Below are 19338 nucleotides of genomic sequence, written 5' to 3' on the forward strand. Positions count from 1 at the left end.
CTCCCCTCTCTCTCTCTCTCTCTCTCTCTCTCTCTCTCTCTCCCCTCCTTCTGTTTGATGAGCTCTTCCTCATCTATGACCGTCTCTTTAACCCTCATTATGTTTGTTGCCATAGCGGCACTTGGGTCACAGCCACCAACCCCCCCACCTCCACCATGTGTGTGTCCTGCCCCCTCATGAGCCACTGTCAACTAGTGGGAATTAGAGGGCCCTAAAACTTAATGTCCCCTTATGCAATCTGCAGTCAGTCAGTCAGTCAGAGCTCACAGTGGGGGAGGAGGTGCAGTTGGTGTTCTGCCGTGTTAACTTTTATATCAGACAACGTGAAAGAGGATCTGGGGGTGGTGACAGGTTGGGGATGCGGACGTTTCGCTGAGACTTCTGGAAAAACAGAAACTGCTGGAGTTGAGCTTTTACATATGTGTCTTTTGGGTCTTTAATTATACATGGATGATGTGTCTATCAGATAATCAAAAAAGGGTTGAATGTTACTAGACTGTTTTACAGGTGTTACTTAGAATAGAATAGAATAGAATAGAATAGAATAGAATAGAATAGAATAGAATAGAATAGAATAGAATAGCCTTTATTGTCATTTTGTGTACAATGAAATTACAAGTGCTATTCCAGTCAGTGCAACAGTATTAATAAAACACCAGCACTACAGAAATAAGAATAGAGTGAATATTAAACGACAAAACTAAAAATAAGATAAGAAATAAGAATAAAATTTTTTACAATCTTACAAAGTAATATAAGAATAGAGCGAAGTAGAATAAAAATAAAAATTGAGAAAATATGAATTGACAGTATTAACAGCATGTGACAGTATGTATGTCTATGAACGATATCAACTACAATAACAGTATGTATTACCCATTAATAACAGTATGTATATTTATGAACACTATTAACAGTATGTATTGCCTATGAAAACAGTATGTATATCTACGTAACAGTATGCATACCTATGAACCAAGGCTATAAAAATAGTGCAATTATATTGGATATATATTGGATAACTGTTGAATAAATTTTGCATTGTCATTACAATCTTATAAAACACAGTTGGTCATCACTCACTACTTCTGTGAGTCAACCTGGTTATGTGGGATTATATTTTAAACTGTGTCATACATATTTATAAAATGATCACAGTCCTGCAATTATGGGTGTTTAGGTGTGTGTCTGAAATGCAGTTACTTAAGTAAGTAACTGCAAGTAAGTTCAGGTCTCTATATTTATCAACTATCTATGCTTCTTGAATATTTATTTTTTGACAACTTCTTATTTTTGCTCCCTACATTTTCATTGGTTTTAATGTATTTAAGAGGATTTTCCTTCAGTTTTATCTTGTATCATTGCATTGCGTGTCTTCAAAACATCAAGACTGATTTAAATCTAAACGGACAGAACAATAACACGTAGAAAAGAAAACATCTTGGTGTATAAGTAAAAAATACACCTGCAGACTCAGATTCTATAAGTTGGTGCACTGTTGGTGATCTGAGGTCTTATTCAACAACTGATGTGAAAGACTTAAGGCAAAAATGACATGAAACACATGATACAATGAAAATGATGTCATAGATGAAACAAAACAAAATGGACATTAAGGGCAAAAAACATCAGAAACAAAGAAAATACATAATCAAGATAAGAAAACAACACTAAAGACAACAAAATAAAAATGATGAATGAGGTAGCAAAATAAAAATGACATTAAAGATGTAACAAAAACCTGTGTAACAGTTGTATAGACACAATTACAGCATAAAAAACATAACAAACGTGTATTTTTTCATTTATGTTGCAGTAAAGAAGTGGAATCAGCACTTGTAGTTTTACCCCAGGGTCGGTCCATATACAGTCCCCAGACACCTCGTCCAACCAGCTCTGACTTGCTTCACATTTTCATAACATTCTGATTCAGTAAGGTTCAATATGATGACAGACCAAGTCAAAATTACCCTGAAGAACAAATTTTATTTATCTATTTATTTACAGTTTTCAGCATTTCAGCAAGCTGTACTTTGGCAAACATACAGCTGTGGATATTGTTTTTGAGAAGTTAAAGACATCTTGTACCTTCAAACAACTCCTGAAAGTGTCATGAATCTGTCATGAATGGTTCGAATACAATGGATTATTGAACTCTGTATCTTGTTTCTACAGTTCAATCAGTCTGACGCCTCATTTTCTAAGTCCAATATCTCAAAAACTGATGATTATATGAGGTTGTAATTTTGTATAGTGTTTAGAAGGACTGTTAACAATACTTATCAGAGAGGGAGAATCATAAATATTTTGTGAAATCTGGTGATTTAAGGTGGAATTACCTTTTTTTTACTGGAGTAAAGAGCTGTGGGCTTTTTCCAGATCTGGGTGCGGTTCCTTCAGTTCTCCATCAGGATTTGTCATTAAAGCTGTATTTGTTCTGTAGTGCAAAACCTGAGCCATTTAAATATTTGTCACTAATTCCATTTGCTTCTATGATTAATGGCAATAAAAGGTTTATTTTACCAAAGTGGTGCATACACATCTGTCCAACTTTTGAATTTTTGGTCAGAGGAAAAAGGGCAGTAATTTTTAGGCTATCTGCGGTGAGAAAGAAGTATGTTTAATATTATAAGGTAAAAATAAAAAAGAAGAAGAAGAAAAAAAACAAGCTGATTAAATATAATTACCAAACTAAAGTGACCATTTACCTTATGTTTGTGTCTCATCCATCCTTAGTCAGGATCAGCAAACTGAAGAGGAGGAAACCAGAGGATGGACAGGTACCTTTTTATTCTATTTATCTGGCATTTTATTCATTGAGTAAAGGAAAAATGAAAAGATGTATTTCTCTGACATTTTCTGATAGCTGTAGATGAAAATCTAGCTGATGTGGTTTGCAGACTTTAAGGTCAAGGTGGTGTCACGGGTCTGAACCCTGTGACACTATGTTCATGTACCATCAGGATCACTGTCAGCTGCTGTGTATCCATGTGAAAACACTGCCAATGCTGCTTCATAGCTATGAAAACCTAAAGCAGATCCATAGCTGCAGGTCACGAAATGCACGAGGCTGTGTTCACTGAGTTGTTCTGATGTTTGGCTTTATATGTGTTTGTGTGGCAGGAGGCGTCTGCAGACCTGGTACTGCCAGATGACGACTGGAACCACAGGAGAAGGATACAAATGACATCTCTGGTCGGAGGATTTAAAGGTTGATGTGTTGAGTGTGTGTGTGTCATGGAGGTACCCATGTGTATGATGCTGCTCATTGAAGGAGAAATAATGTGACTGAGTGGCAGTTGAAAAACCACTGAACTTTTCAGTCCCAATTACAATTTCGCACCGTGCCTCCAAGGTTTCCGTAAAAGGAACAATTTCCTTTAAGGAGGAGGAAAAGGAGGCTCTGACCTGCAAACTTATCACACACTGACTGACAAACACAAACCGAGGGCCAGGGAAAAGGCTGACAAAATATTTGTTGGCTCTAAAGTTAGAAAAAATAACTACAACAAAAAAGCAGCCAACACTTCTGTTTTATTTACAGAAAAGTTGTGAGACTTTTGTGATGTAACAAAATGCAACAAAAACTAAATCTGATTTGTTAATTCACTGGAAATTTGTTTAATTGACAAAAGTACAACTTAAATATTTTCTCTTTTTAGTAGCCATAGAGTAACTTTAGTTGCATTCAGATTTTGACAGATTTTGAAAAAAGAAAAACACAAAACAACTGAAAAGTTTATTGAATCTACAAGTAACTCTGGGACTAAAAAAGGTGAATAACTCTGTCCATATGACTAATAACTAGAATTCCAAAAATGTACAATGTAGAAAATATCAGTCAAAAAAAGTCAGAGGCAATTATAAGAATAAAAATCCTATATGAGCTGGTGGATAAGTTAACACAGTTTGACTCACATGAGTCTTCACTGAATTCCTGAAGTGCGCTGGCGTGTCCATGTGGTAAGGGAGGATTTTTTATTTTAGTTCTATTGAATCCAGTCCTGTCCTAGATGAGCCCCTTATTTCTTACACACCACTATCATGACTAAGTAATCATGTGAGGAAATATCACTGTTCAGTTCCACAGTCTGCAGGTTCGTCACTGACAGACGACAGATCATGTCTAGACACAGAACAAGCATTCACCAAAGGGTTATACTTCATTCACGCTCATGTGAGTATTTAGCAAAATGGTAAAGTTTCATACATCTCAAAGTGAAGATTTCAGGTTTTTTTTTGAGTATTCATGTGAAAACAATGAGCTTAGAAAGCAAATGCATTCCACTCCAGTACGCACTTGCTTTATGTAATGAACATGCTCCTGTATGTGTCTTAAACAACAACCATGGTAAGTTACATATTTGTATAAGTCAGTGTATGACCTGCAGCAGGTCACAGTAGAGCTGTAGCTGTCCATTATTTTTATAATCGATTAATTTATCTATTGCTTTCTTCAGTTTGATTTGATTAAACGATCATTTGAATAGACGAAAAAATATTAAAGATGTGAAAAAGATATGTATGAAACTGATAAACAACTTGTTCTTTATTCCAGAACCAGCTGAGACAACAGCTACAAAAGTATAAAAGTAAAAGGATATATAAAAATATCTATATAGAAATAATAATAACAATGGGAAGGATTTTTTAAAATTTTTCTTTTATCAATTTCAGTTATCATTTCAGCTCTAGATCACAGTCCAACACATTTGGAGATGGACACACGTACCAGTGCTGAAATCTACACAGTATAAAGAATACACTTAAACAATCCTTGCACCAAATCTTCTACCTTTGATCATGACTGAACTTGTTGGTTTTCACTTTCATGATTAAAACCTCTTTGTCCACTAACATTATCTGAGGGTCCACAATGTCCAACACAAACTAAAGTATTTTTACTGGTTTGTAGCTGTGTTTGTGTTCTAGCAGGGACAGAGATGCCAACAGGGTACTTACGCAGGTCATGAAAGTCTTCAAAAGTTTCAAATTTTGAAACACTGTTTTCCAGTCCTTTAAAAGTCTGGAATTTTGTCGAAAGTCTTAATATGAAAAGTATGGTAGAAAAGTTTGTCATAGTTGAATTTTAGAGTATGTTCAAAGACAGATAGGGCCAGATCTACTAAAGGTTTGCGTGTATTAAAACGTGTGCAAACTCATTACACACGCAAAAAAATGTACAAACTGATTTACTAACAGTGCACACTAAGGGTTGCGTCTTTCAAAGGTGCAAAATAGTGCATCTGATCCAGTTAGTACATTTGCCACAATGAATATGCAATATGGGGCGTTTACACGCAGTTGTGCGTGTGCTGGGAGGAGAAAATGTAAATATATTAATTTAGCACACGCAAAGTGATTTATCATGCCCAAAAGCAGTTTTGCTCATAGAAACTGTGTCTATATTTAACTCGTCTCAAAACTTGAAACTTGTTTGTGTGATATCCAATGCACTTTTTGTGATTTTCATATGTTTTGAAAACATGTCTGTCAGTATAAGTTAATTTACTGCAAATCATGAATTCATTCATTCATTCATTCATTCATACATTTATTAAAATTAACTTTTCTACTAGGCCCATCAGGTACAATCTCAACCAAAAAAGTAGGCACACAAGCATAAAAATGCATAAAGTCAAGGTTTTGGGGAAAAAATAGCAGTTTTGAAAAAGTCTGGAATTTTTATTTGGATAAAGATCTAGCACCCTGTACCAAGGTCATGTGATATTTTTCAAAACAGTGGGAGAAGATGCATAATTTGAAAAATATGAATGTGAACGTTAGTCTGGGTCTTATTGTTAGTAGATTAACAAAGTCACAGATTGTAGTTTTTATTGCATTTAAAATGCAATAAAATGCATTTTCAAAAGTGTCCCAACTTTCTTCCATGAGCAGTTTCATACTCTTTGTACACAAACAAACGAACTAAAATAACTGTCTGTGGTTGATCAGGTGCTGTCCTGGTGAGCACAACGACTAAGGAGTGTCGGGATAGTGACGCAGACCTGGATGTGGATGGAGACGACACTCTGGAGTACGGCCGAGCACAGTATCCTTCACAGCTAAGACAGCAGCAAACAATCTGTTAAAGAATAAAAGAAAATGAAACTCATCTTACTGTAGTAAGAGATCAGCAGCAACTTTCAGAATGGATTCAGGTTCACTTCACAAGGAGCACATTTGATAGTGACATGGCCATGTTTATTTATGTATTTATTTGTATTGCACATAACACCAAATCAACATTAGAACATGCAAAGAAACAGATTGTGCAGGTGAGATCAGAAAACCCCATTGGGCTTATAAAATTAATCTCACCTCATTACAACATTAACAATGACAAAGATATTTAAAACAAAGCAATAATGGACTAAGTACAACAAAATAAACAGACAAAATATAAACAAAGAATAAAAGAAAAAGAGTATGTGTAAATGCGTGTAAGGGTGTGAGAGTGTATATATGAGGAATATTTAAATTTGTTTAATCAGATAAGGCTATACTAAGCCTATACTTAAAATGACTAAGTGAAATAGACTGAGATGCAATTTGAATATAACTGTTCCATAGCTGAGCCCCCCTAAACCTCAGACAGAACTGACCACCTCTAGTGCGGACCATTGGCAGATGTGACCAATTGGCACGCCTTGTACGGAAGTTGTGTACATCTTTGTAAAATTGGAAGAAGGCTTTACAAGGCAAAGAATGTGTAGCAGGTTGAATCAAGATTTTGTAAAGAAATATACAGATAAGGTATTTATTTAAAGTAAAAAGTGAGAGGATATTGAACTATTTGAAAAGAGGGGCTGAGTGAGCAGCTGAGTCATTAAATGTAACCATCCTGCAGAATATTTTTTGCTGCATATAAGTTTATGAAGGTGGGTAGGATAAGTTGCTCCCCAGATTATATTGCAGTTTATGAGATATGGATAAATTAGGCTATAATAAAGAGTAAGGAGACACTTCTGATGAAGGAATCTACTAGTTTTACCAATGATGCCAACAGAATTTGCTAATTTATTACAGACAAAGTGAATGTGGCTCTTCCAGCTCAAATTTTCATCAATCAAGACTCCAAGGAAACTTGTTGATGAAACCTGAGTACTTGGGTCATTTGCTATGGATAAACAGATGTTAAAATCGCAATTTTTTTTAAATTTTTTAATGTAAATATGATAAAATTGAATTTTTTTTTAAACATTGAGAGATAATTTATTTAATACGAACCATTTGGAAATATTATCTAAATCATAATTTGCTTTGGACATAAGTATCTTAAAGTCGGTGTGTGAAAAAAATGAATTGGTATCATCAGCAAAAAGTAGAGGACATAGAAAGGACAAGGCTGCAACCAAGTCATGAATAGGAGTGCTTCTAATATAGATCCCTATGGGACCCCACGTTAAAATAGCTCTATCCGAGGACCGTCCATTAATAATTACAAACTGTTGTTGATTCTGAATATAATTATTAAACCATAAAAGAGTAGTTCCAGAAAATCCATAATATGACAACTTTTGGAGTATAATATCATAATTAACAGTGTCAAAAGCTTTAGATAAATCGAGAAAAATTCCTAGAGCAAATTCAACACAACATGGAAGGACTGAGATAGGGCGGTAATTGCTAAATAAACTATGATCTCCATATTTGTATACAGGAATTACTTTAGCAATTTGAAGGTCCTTGGGTATTATTCCAGTTCCTTAAGATTTAGTAAAGATATAGGTCAATGGCTTATTGAGGAACTAATTTTAATAATTAAGCTTGCCTTGATCTCATTATGACCAGCAGCTGAATCTTTCAGATTGATGATTATATCCATAATCTCCTTGTCAGTAGGAGGATCAAAGCTCTTAATAGAAGGATAGCAACCTTTCAAAACATCAGATGGTGATCCAGCAGTAGGACTTATCCTCTCTGATACACCTGAGCCAATATTGGCAATATAATTGTAAAGGCACATGCAATATCAGAAGGGTCAGAGTAAACTTTGTTTTCATCAACAAACTGGGGTGGGAGAGTGTCTGAGGCCTTTTCCCTATTAAGGAGCTGGTTGATGACTCCCCATGTGGTTTTGATGTTATCTGATACATCATTAAATTTGTCAGAGAAATATTTCGTCTTTGCAATTCTAATAAGATGGTTGTATTTATTTCTATGTTTTTATAATTTGCAATATTGATATGGGATGGATTACTATTATATTTTTATACAATCTATTCTTAACTTGAAAGGATTTATGAAGACCAGAAGTAAACCAGGGTTTACTGATTGTACCACCCTGTTTTGTTTGCGTAGTGACCAGGGGAAAGCACTTGTTGACACTACTGAAAGAGATGAAGAATGATTGATATGCTTGCTCAGCATCATAATAAGTATAAAAATCATCCCAGGGAATATCATCAATTAGCTCCACAAATCAGTCAATATTTATTTGATTATATATTCTAAATCTGAGAGCTTTGTGGGCTTCAGCATGATTACTTGAGGTCACTGATGAAATATGGAATAGTGGAAAATGGTCAGATATATCAGAATAGAAAACACTGGATTTTTATGCATTATTAAAAGAGTTGGTAAATATATTATCAGTAAGGGTTGCAGATGAAGAAGTTAATTGAGTAGGTTCAGTAATTAAAGGGTAGAAGGAATTTGTATACATAGTATTAAAAAAATCAGCAGTTATACTACTAGCATAGTATAGGAGCAGTTTCAGTTATAATACCAATATTGTTTGAGTTATTGAAGTCATTCTTAGAAATAATGCTTTGAAATTTACCTGGTGCATTATTGAAAATACAAATGTTGAGCCCAAAGTAGGTGTAATAATGTACTTTCTATGTAACATCAATTAAGCATCAGTAAATACTTCTAATACCCACTAAATACCCTTTAGAAAAGTTTATCTTCACCCATAAAGACACAGTGCTACTTTTATGTCAGTTCCCAAATGAATTTTTCTCTCTATTTAACCTATCTAAAGTGATTTATCACAATTTGTTATATTATCCTCCGGCATTTTTCAGTGAAAATCAGGTTTTTTCCTATATTTAATTTACTGATCATGTAGATGTTCATAAAAGTTCAGATTAAAGTTGAGGGTTATTATATCAGAAACAGAGAAAACAGAAGAAAAAGTGTCTTTTTAAACAAAGTATATCATTATCTGAACATAAACCAAGTCTGCCTATCCACTGTCATTGATTAAACTTCATGGGTTTCACTGGTGAATTAATGTTTCAGTTTTGTTCATTTTATTAATTACTTTGGCTGTTTTGTTCATTTTATTGCAAATTTCATTAATTTTTTACTTAATTTTAGTCTATTATTTGCTTCTATTTTCACATTATTTATTATTTGTATGTTTTTTTTATTCATTTTTGTTAATTAATTATTGATTATATATAAATCAAGTATCTCCATCTACTGTCATTGATCAAACTCCATGGGTTTTACAGGTGAATCGGTGTTGTAGAAGATAATGGTGTTTTCTCGTTCACTGATTAAGCATTGTGTCTTTTTTTCGTTTTTGTGTCTTTAGGGTTAAATTTGGAGAGACCTCATAAACTTTTTGATGGCTGGCTTGTTGAATGAATTCTTTATTTTCCAATCATAATAAGTATTGAAACGAGTTTATTAATCAGGTGAATGTGTTGGCTGAGCATCGTGTTATTTCTTGAGCTTTGTTTGTCAGATATTCAGAGACAGACGTGATTCCGTGTTCAGGCGAAAGCTCCAAGGACACAACAGCAAAGTATGTTGTTTTTACTGACTCTGAATTAAACTCAACATGAAATCAGTCCTACATTACTTACCTTTTGTCATTTTCTTCAGTGTGTGATTTTGAAGCTTATTAAAGTGTGTTTTGTTGTTTTTTCCAGCAGCAGCAGTATGTTGGAGTTGTCGAAGTGGTCCAGTGAGGGTGGGTTGGATTGAGGGTGAACTGATTCATACACTGATAGACTGGTAGAATGGCCCCTCTTTTACAGTCTCTTCTATCTGTTTGATCTCTTTAGGGAGTCCATCTACAAGCAGCGGAGAGAAAATGGACAGCAGCATAGCTTGTCTCCCCAAAACCTGCAAAAACACTGAAATAGAGGCGTAAGTTTGACAAATCATCTTAATATTAATTAATAAAAACTCATCTAAAAACAAGCAAAAGTTTCTATAAATAATTTCACATCCACTTCTGAATGGGGTCAGGGCTGTAAGTGTAACAACAAGAAAATCTATTGTGAGGGAAATGAAAATGTCCACCAATAATGTGTAGAGCGCTACATTTTGAATATCGTTAGCTTCGTAGCATAATTGCCTGTCTGGGTATTGGGGCACATTGAATTAAGGTGTTTGTTTTCTAACAGGGGTCTGGGCTACAAAACAATAATGACAAATGTCATAGTATAGTTTTATATTGTGATAAATATCATTGCATTGATTAGTTTGGTTTAAATGATCTTTACTTCTAAAATGCCTCAGAGATGTTTTTTTACTTAATTTATCTCAACATTAATTAATTTATTTTTTAAATCAATGACTAAGATATTAAATGTTCTACCTCTAAATTTCTAAAATATTTGTCATGCCTTGACTAAATAATTTTGTACCACTAACCATCTACTTTCTTCGCATCTCACTCAGGAAGAAAAATCTCTCATTAAACTTTAAACAAATATTGATGTTTATAAACTATATGGACAAAAATATTGGGACACATCATGTTTATAGCTGTAAGATGTCCTGTTCATGCTGATTTGACATATAAACATCAATATGAATAATCAATATTATATATTATACCAATATGAAACTATATTATGACATTTGTCATTATTGTTGTCTATCCCAGACCCTTGTTAGAAAAGAAACACCTGAATTCAACGTGTCCCAACACTCTTGTCAATTTGATTATGAGTTAGGCAATTATGTGTGTGAATCCAAAGTCATAATGTGTAAATATTACAGATGTTCACGCATCTTTGTCTTATCCTTCTTTACATATTCACGGTGGGACAGATACAGTCTGAACACAGAGTCAAAATGAACACAGCGAAATGTCACCCACTCATGTGTATAAATGTATCACTGTTTGTGTTGGCTTTAATGCAGTGTTTTCACTGAATGTTCATAAAATGGACGGATCCACTGTCAGCTGCATAAATACAAATATAATATTCCTGTAAAATGGAATGTCAAGTATTGTTATTTGTTTCAACAAACAATTATTCTGTTGTGAATATATCACATAAACAATTACATACACTGGTCTAAAAGTAAAATGCTTCCTGAATAAAAGTAGTAAAACTTTACCAAATTCAAGTCACTAATAAAGAAAAATTAAGTCAAAAGTGCTAGTTGGTTGTAGTTTTTAAGATACAGTCTTGGGCCAAAATGTGAAATCCAAGATTTAATGAGAGAATTGGTTTAATTCAAAAGGAATGTTTATCTCAGAGCTACCAGATCTACCTCAAAACAGTGTCTGCACGTAACAATAAATTCACTTTTCAGGCTCTTTCTAGTGGAACATTTATAAATTCATTGTATAATTGTATATAAACCAACATATATGTGTAATTCACCACCAAACATGACCTAACCAGTACTTTTGTAATTTGTTTTTTGATTCATCTTATTAAAGTATGTAAGATTTAGCACATTTAATGTCTGAAGCAGATATTTTCTAAGAAATTGTAGAGCAGTGATATCAGCAACGTGTTTCTGAGAAAAGATACAGAATCACAAAAGATGATAATGATATCATGGTAGTGTATCGATATTGTTTTACACCCCTAGTTTTGATAGTTAAGTAAGTTAAATGTATTTTTTCTCAATTTGGTGGGGATGTGCTGTAAAATCAGTACATTCTCATCTCAATTAAACTCAGCAATAAATTGAGTTTTCTGACCCTGTCATTTACTCATTCATATTTTATCAAATCAATCAATCGTATTTTATTTATATAGCGTCAAATCGTAACAAAAGTTATCTCATCACACTTTACTTATAGAGCTGGTCGAAACCAGACTCTCAAGCCAAATTTGATCAAAAATAAGCCAAATATTTATAACAAGTTGAATTCTATATGTAGGTCTTCTTAAAAATGATTAATAGACTACTTATTTGTGTTTTACATGAATGTGCACATTTGATTTCATCAGATCCTCAGCGCATGTTAATCTAATTCCAAAATAGCTGTAAACCATGAATTTGTATAGGGTGTAAACGTCTATATTCAGTATTCTTTAGTTTTGTTATAGATTAAAGTCCTACTAAACAGATATTTAACATTTAACAACTCATTAACAACTCATTTACTATGTATTATCTTATCTTCCATAAAAGACTACAATTCCACAGACCACTCCATTTACAGGAAGTGACATAAATTATGTCTTTACAGAATTCAGCAGTAAACTGATGTAAACTTAAACCATCACTCCTACCTTTTTTTTTTTTTTTTAATTTGTTAAACATATTCTACGTATATTTTTATTGGAGTATGCAACAACAACCACAACAGCTGTTTTCTAAAGTGTATTTTGACGTGTTTGTGTTATTCTCACACTCACGTTAAGGTAATGACATCATCTGGCATGGTCATACACATTTCATCACATTTAATGCGTTGTATGTTTGCATGTGTCCTGTAACCATGCATGTGTTTTTGTCTATGTCTGTGAGGACCCTGATACCTGCCCTCCCACCTCCTATCCCCACCCCTGCTAATGATAAATGAGATAGCGAATGCAGCCGATGTGATCGCTGCTAAATTTCATGCTCAGTGTCCATGTTGGCCAGCGAATAATTTAATCTGTCTTCGATTTATAAATGACTCTCCAGTGTGTGTGTGTAACTCATGCGCCCTCCCATCTCCTCTCCTGTTAACGTCCGTGTGTGTGTGTGTTTTCAGGCTCTCAGAGGATTCCACGCTGACAACTCTAGATGCACTTAAAGCTCGGATACGGGATTTGGAGAAACAGTTGTCTAAAGGAGACAGATTTAAATGCCTCATCTGCATGGTGAGTATGTAATATCAGATTCCAACCTAGACACACTTTACTAGAGATCTACTGATTGTGGATTTTTAAAGGATCATTGTTTGGAGCAGGAAAAACCCACTTATTAACTGGCTGATATAAGCCTCACCCTGCCCCAGTTAAAAAATTATATTTGTATGGAATTAATTTTTGAAGTTTGATAGAGACTGGGAAGCAGACATCTAAGTAAAAAAAAAACAGACATTAAATTATGAAAACTCTAAATATTCTGTACATCTGTCATAGACAGGGTTAAACTGCCTCTACTCACTTTTCATAGCTTTTTGTGGTTATTGTGCATCCTTGAACTCTCTTCCCTGTTGGTACTTTTGTCCTTTTCAAAAAAAGATTACAATTCTACTGAAAACATTTTCAGAGAGCGACTAAAATATTTTTTCTACAGCTGAAAAATACAGTAAACATCACCTAACTTTATTTAAATGTCAATCATTACAGAAAATGGGTTTCGATATCAATCACTTTAAGACAAATAGCCTACACAGGCATTTCTTAGCCTTAAGTCTTGGATTCCTGAGCTTAACCAATATGTAGACATGTCACTATTTTGATAAAATATGAATGATACAAATATGATAAATTGACACTTTTTCCCGTACAATTATGAGGACAAATTGTTACCACACAGCAGGAAGAACCCAAATCCCCAAAGAAACACACTGAACTGTAGACATCTACTAAAAAGCTCAAATTTGTTTGACTAAACATCTGGGTCTGATAATGCTTTAATTGTTGGTTCTTGTCGACATCTAGTGACTCCTTTTTATATTACATGTCATTAAGTGATACTAAACACTGAAACATACCTCTTGAGAAGCAGACAATCATGTGACTCCAGTGTGATGAAGCAGTGCTGGTGATAATGCACAGAAAAATCAACAAATATACCCCCCACACACACACAAAACAGAAATGGAATTTTTTAAATGAAAGTGGTTCAATTCTACACCTTCATGATGATGTATAGTCGAATAGTAAGAAACTGTCATGAAATTTTTATTACAAAATCAAAGTTACCACCTCTAAACAGAGGCGTTTAAACCACCTGTAATATTAATATTTACTGCAATAGCATTAGCAGACTCGCTTAGAGTCTGGTGTATGGGCTACAGGATCATCACTCCCCACAGATATTTTACATATAGGTATTGGGTAGTGATGCAAAACTTCTAGAAACTACAGGTGAAGGTTGGATTCGGCAGTAGCATTGGTTTATCAGAGGGAGAGCTGGAAAATCCTTGCAGAGTTAAGATGCTGCCAAATTGTCAGGTGTAGTTAATGGGTGGGGAGAATCACATCAGCATGTAACAGCAGAGCTGGAGTTGCCTGTCTGAACTGGATCTTTTTCAGTTTGGTCAACCTGAAGCCACTTCGTCTCTGTGTTCAGAACCAGAACTGACTCTCCATCAGTTCAAATGTGTCAGTTTGACTCTAAATTAACCTGTTAAAACACAACATCACAGGCTACAGAACTGCTCTTTTCATTGTTGAGCTTTAAGAGGATTCAGTTCCTCATTGGAAAACATTGTTTGATGGCAAGAAAAAGAGAACATATTCCAAATAGGGCCAAAGACCTAAACCATGGGTCAAACTGTCTGGACCCAAAGGATATCTGTATGTGCTTTACCTCAAAGTGTCGACTGTTTAAGAAACTCTTCAGGATCAGTTGGTACAGAATATGTTGAGAATAAATCAAAGTTTATACAGAACTTCACTTATGACCTTTGTCATTGTGTTGTGCAGCAAAAAATGACTGGCATATGAAGGATTTCTTTGCAATGGATTATACAGATGAATACTTTCAGTGTCATTAAATAAAAAGTAGTCTATTTTGGAGCATAGTCTACGTTTTTACAACTGCATAACATCAGAATGACTTTATGGTTGCAACAATAATGGCAAAATCTTTTTAAAAATGTGTTGAGTCACTTAAAAAGGGCCCTAGATCCAAATGTGGCCCAGGAGCCACAGGTTGCCCACCCTCGACTTAAACGGACATTGTTTTTTTTAGGTGGGCTTTTCTCAGGTGCTAAAAAGAGAACAAAAACTCGAAGCAGCCTTTCAGAGCCTTCACGTGGTTCATTAGTGACATCAGTGTCTTGGGAGTGTCCATCATACAGATGTCCCTGAAATATTCCTGTCACATGTCCACACCTACAGCTTCTCCAACTTTGCAGTAATTTTCTAAACCATGCAGTTTGAGGAGTCAGACTCAGTATATAAAGGGGTAAATTTAAACATGAATGTCCTTCTCACTGCAGGATACATACACCACTCCGCTCACCTCCATCCAGTGCTGGCACGTTCACTGTGAAGAGTGTTGGCTTCGAACGCTGGTAAACAAAACACTATAAATACAATCTGTCCATTCATATAAACTGAAAAAAAACAAATGTGCACTTGCTAAAGATGTGAATGATCCTCCTCAGGGAGCAAAGAAGTTGTGTCCACAGTGCAACACCATTACCTCACCTGGAGACCTGAGGCGGGTCTACCTGTGACAGCCAATGGGGACAAAAAGGGGAGGGGCTTCTCCTGCCTGTCAGGGGTGGATGGACTTGTGGGCAGCTGGCCTGTCGTAGACTCCCACCCTCATCCTCCTCTTCCTCCATCTCATACCTTCCTGAACTTGGTTTACATCCACTAACCTCTGACAGCAAGTGTGGCCTGCCCATGTGACCTTTAACCTTCCTTTAAAGAGCCCTGTACAGTATCCATGTTCAAGTGAGATCAGAAGAAAAAAAAAAAAAAAAAAACAGAGATCCGGCACTGAAATACAATGCTCTGGGACGATATTTATCAATTTTCTAATCCTTTTTGTCTGTTTATGAAAAAAAAAACATAGTTGCAAAGCACATGTACATAATTTTGTGTATGTTCTGAATGCTGTGTATGATACTGACTAGAAGATCAACCCAACTGTACTTACTGTATAGAGTTTTTCTTTCCTTAGGTCATTTATTATTTTAGCTTCCTGTAGGTTGGAGATATTTACAGTAAGGACTTCACAGTCAGGCTCACTTTGGATTTGTCATTGATGTGTTTCTTTGTATAGTATCATTAAATCTAATTTTATCAATGTTACTACAATAAAACTGGTGTCTACAAACTTCTGAGGTTACTTCTTTCATTGAGCCCTAATTCTGGGGATATTCCTGGAGCCAGTTCTCCAAAGTGAAACATCTTTTCTAGAATGGATTTCTGCTGCGGTTCTGCCCAGTGAACACACCAGGGGCCTGGTTCTGTTGAAGGCGGGTTTTTGTTAACATGTTTTATCTATGTTCCTTCACACTGGGTGGTCTTGGAGGGTTTGTTTTCTACTTAATATTTTTTAAAGCCTTTTCATGTAATATGGTTGATGCTATAGGACTGAAACAAAATTGAATATTGGACTACTGACACATAAAACAAGATTTAAGAAATGCGTATTAACCTTAACAGGCCAAAGCTGATGCATTAATGTGCCTGTTAAACCCAAGGAGTAAGGACTTCAGCACCAATATGATGCTACTCAGTCTTAAATGTAACACCAATGACAGCCACTAGATCAGACATGGGCTAAGTGTGGCCCGTTGGGCTTTTTAACCACTCAAGTATTGGTAAAAAGTTGTCCAAATTATAGAAATACACCAAACTCATTTTGCCTCTTTCCTGTGATCCTGTGATCTTTTCCATTGATTCACAAGATGTCGCACTTCCAGACACAGTTAACCTTTGTTGAACTAAGGTCTTCATTTTTGACCTCACTGTTATGGCTGGCTCATGAGCCAAGCATTGTAATTGACAAGAAAACAAGTAAACTAATTAACTGAAGTAAAAGAAAACTGACTGAAACCGAAATGAAAGTCAAATGGCTCGATGTAAGCACCCAAACATTGCTGAAGGTGCTGGCAGGGCTCTCAAGTTTTGAACTGAGTTCAGATTGAGATTTTGGCGGCAACAGTGGGGGTTTTGGTTGGGGTGGGGACAGGGGTCTGATCTGGTAAGTAACATAAAGTCATACAAATAAAAATATTTATTTAATTCATCATTTCTTAGTGCAGGTGAGTGTGTATATGTGTGTGTGTGTGTGTGTGTGTGTGTGTGTGTGTGTGTGACAGAGATAATATTAGCGTTGTTTATTTTCCTTCAGTGAGCTCAATGTGATAGCTGTCCTCTTCTGTAACATTGTTGTAGCAGAATATCTAAATCTTACCCGGACAGCAGTGCTATTTTTTTTGATTGGCTGTTCACTAGCTATATGGGTCATTCCAGAATTGGAGGACATTTTACATCCCACCCATCAAATTTTAAATAATCCATGTACAAAATACTAAAACATGGAGTTTCTGTGTAAATTTACTTGTTCTGAGACCAAATCTAAAAAAAACTAGGAGAAAGAATGTTTGTAAATAGTTTTAAAAATACCAAATAAGTCTGGAGTACCCCCTAAAATGCCATTTTTCACTTGTCCCACCCCCCCTAATGACCAAATTGAATCTCAAATGAAACCGTTAAAATGAAATTTAAATGTAATTTTTTTGGTATGATTTGTTTCATTGCTGTCTCTTGTAATTGCAGGAACATTTTTTTAAATAAACATAATATTTTAAATAATAATTATTATACATGGAACCTGTGTCTCACAACATGCACGCGACCCTGTTACCCATAACCTTTTAGCATGGTAGAAGAAGAAGAGAAGCAGTGAATCACATGATATGCTGGAATTGACATCATCAAACAGTTTTCCAAAAGAACGGGTAGAGCAAAGCAGTGGCGATTTCTCATAGACTACAAGGGAAGCCCGGCTTCCCCTAAAATTACGAAAATTAAATGGTTAAATATGTACGGTTGTGTTGACATTTTATTGACTATAAATGTGTTAGAACACGTTCATCTTAAAGATGAGTTCGTTCAAATCAGCTTTATCACAAATCAACGGACGCGATGTTGTTCACTTCTCATCCATTCCCGTTGTGCTGTTTTCTCACACATCTCTGCTCAGTGAATTTGCCCGTAGACTCCGGGTGTCTCTGGGCTTCAATGGGACTGAGTGGAACAGTTTTTTTCATTGCCTCAAAACTGGACGGTAATTGGATAAATGCCACGATGTTGTCCCGCCCCCGGACGCCGGGCGTCTCTGGGGGTGAAGGGAGCTGTGGGCGGAGCTCGGCCGGGCTGGACGGCAGAATCCCACGTGCTGATTGGAGGATCAGTCGAAAGGCTGAATCCCGTTTGATTGACAGGTGTTTTCAGATCTACTCCTTCACTGACACAGTTCAGTTTAATACCGTCACACGTTCTGCTGTGAAATCAAGAGAGAAACCACTATGAAATTACTCGTTCATTTCTTGCACTGTAAATAAAACACACTCATTGTACTTCCTTGTTTCAATTTAACATAATTTCACTGTTTTCTTGTTTCAGTTCATAATTTAATCATTTCTTGTTCGAGTTTAATATCGTTTTGTAGATAGTTAAGTCAATCATACTGTCGGCTAGGTCGGAGTGAAAGGAGCATCTCTTGTTTAAAAAGGCTGAAGTCTTACACTCACAACACAATGGGCCAAGGCCGTTTAAGGAGAGAGGACACTGGTCCTGTCCCTGGAAAAGACACCTACTTGGTACGATAAGGTTACTGACCATTTTCTTAAAAAGGAACGGAGGGCCGAATGTATGTTTAAATAACTTGACTTTTTTTTTTTTCTTTTTTTTTTGTTTTGATGTAAGCCAACAATGAGCGTCCCCTGTCTGAAAGAGGAGCAGCCGCCACTGGAGCAAAGGTATGTCCTCTCTTCTATTTTTCATATTTTCATAAGATTGTGAGCCTTGATTGAATGTCTCACTCGACCTCACGCAACCCTGTTATGCATATTAATAGGATAAAACAAATTCTTTTTAATTTTTTCTTTACTTATTTACATAAGTAAGTGTGTCCTCTTGGTCAGCAGTAACAGCTAGCTAAGTAGCTAGCTTCTATGCCTGAGAAAAAGCTAACATTAGTCTGGATTTGCAACCCTGTTACTTGCAGCTCTGTTACTGTGATTAGAGTAACAGGGTTGCACTACATTAATAGGGTTGCATCTCCTCCAGTTTACTCAGACTTTACAAACTATTATTTATGGTTCAAGTCAATAATTTACATTATCTGAGATAGAATTTAGTTAATCTACATATTGTAAACACATTCCTGAATTTTCCAGACTGTATTGTTTCCTTTTATTTCCTAATGGAAGTCCAAATGGGTTACGGTTGCAGCAGCTACCTTGATGGGATTATTAACTTGACATAAATTAAA

General features: G+C 35.4%; 1 protein-coding gene across 3 annotated transcripts in view; it reads left to right on the top strand.

Annotated features, from left to right (window-relative positions):
• rnf220b (ring finger protein 220b) overlaps window positions 1-15946 on the top strand; it is a 50160-nt gene extending 34214 nt beyond the window's left edge. For 2 of the 3 annotated variants that reach the window (XM_030132096.1, XM_030132098.1), the window contains 9 exons: window positions 2737-2780; window positions 3124-3211; window positions 5956-6052; window positions 9701-9760; window positions 9888-9928; window positions 10023-10107; window positions 12914-13022; window positions 15320-15394; window positions 15488-15946. In XM_030132096.1, the coding sequence (XP_029987956.1) occupies window positions 2737-2780; window positions 3124-3211; window positions 5956-6052; window positions 9701-9760; window positions 9888-9928; window positions 10023-10107; window positions 12914-13022; window positions 15320-15394; window positions 15488-15559 (671 nt within the window). In that variant the 3' untranslated portion in view covers window positions 15560-15946. The remainder of the gene's footprint in view (window positions 1-2736; window positions 2781-3123; window positions 3212-5955; window positions 6053-9700; window positions 9761-9887; window positions 9929-10022; window positions 10108-12913; window positions 13023-15319; window positions 15395-15487) is intronic. The other variant, XM_030132097.1, reaches the window with a different exon arrangement.
• The last annotated feature ends 3392 nt before the right edge of the window (window positions 15947-19338 follow it).

The sequence above is a fragment of the Sphaeramia orbicularis genome, chromosome 4, assembly GCF_902148855.1.
Source record: "Sphaeramia orbicularis chromosome 4, fSphaOr1.1, whole genome shotgun sequence".
Lineage (NCBI taxonomy): Eukaryota > Metazoa > Chordata > Actinopteri > Kurtiformes > Apogonidae > Sphaeramia > Sphaeramia orbicularis.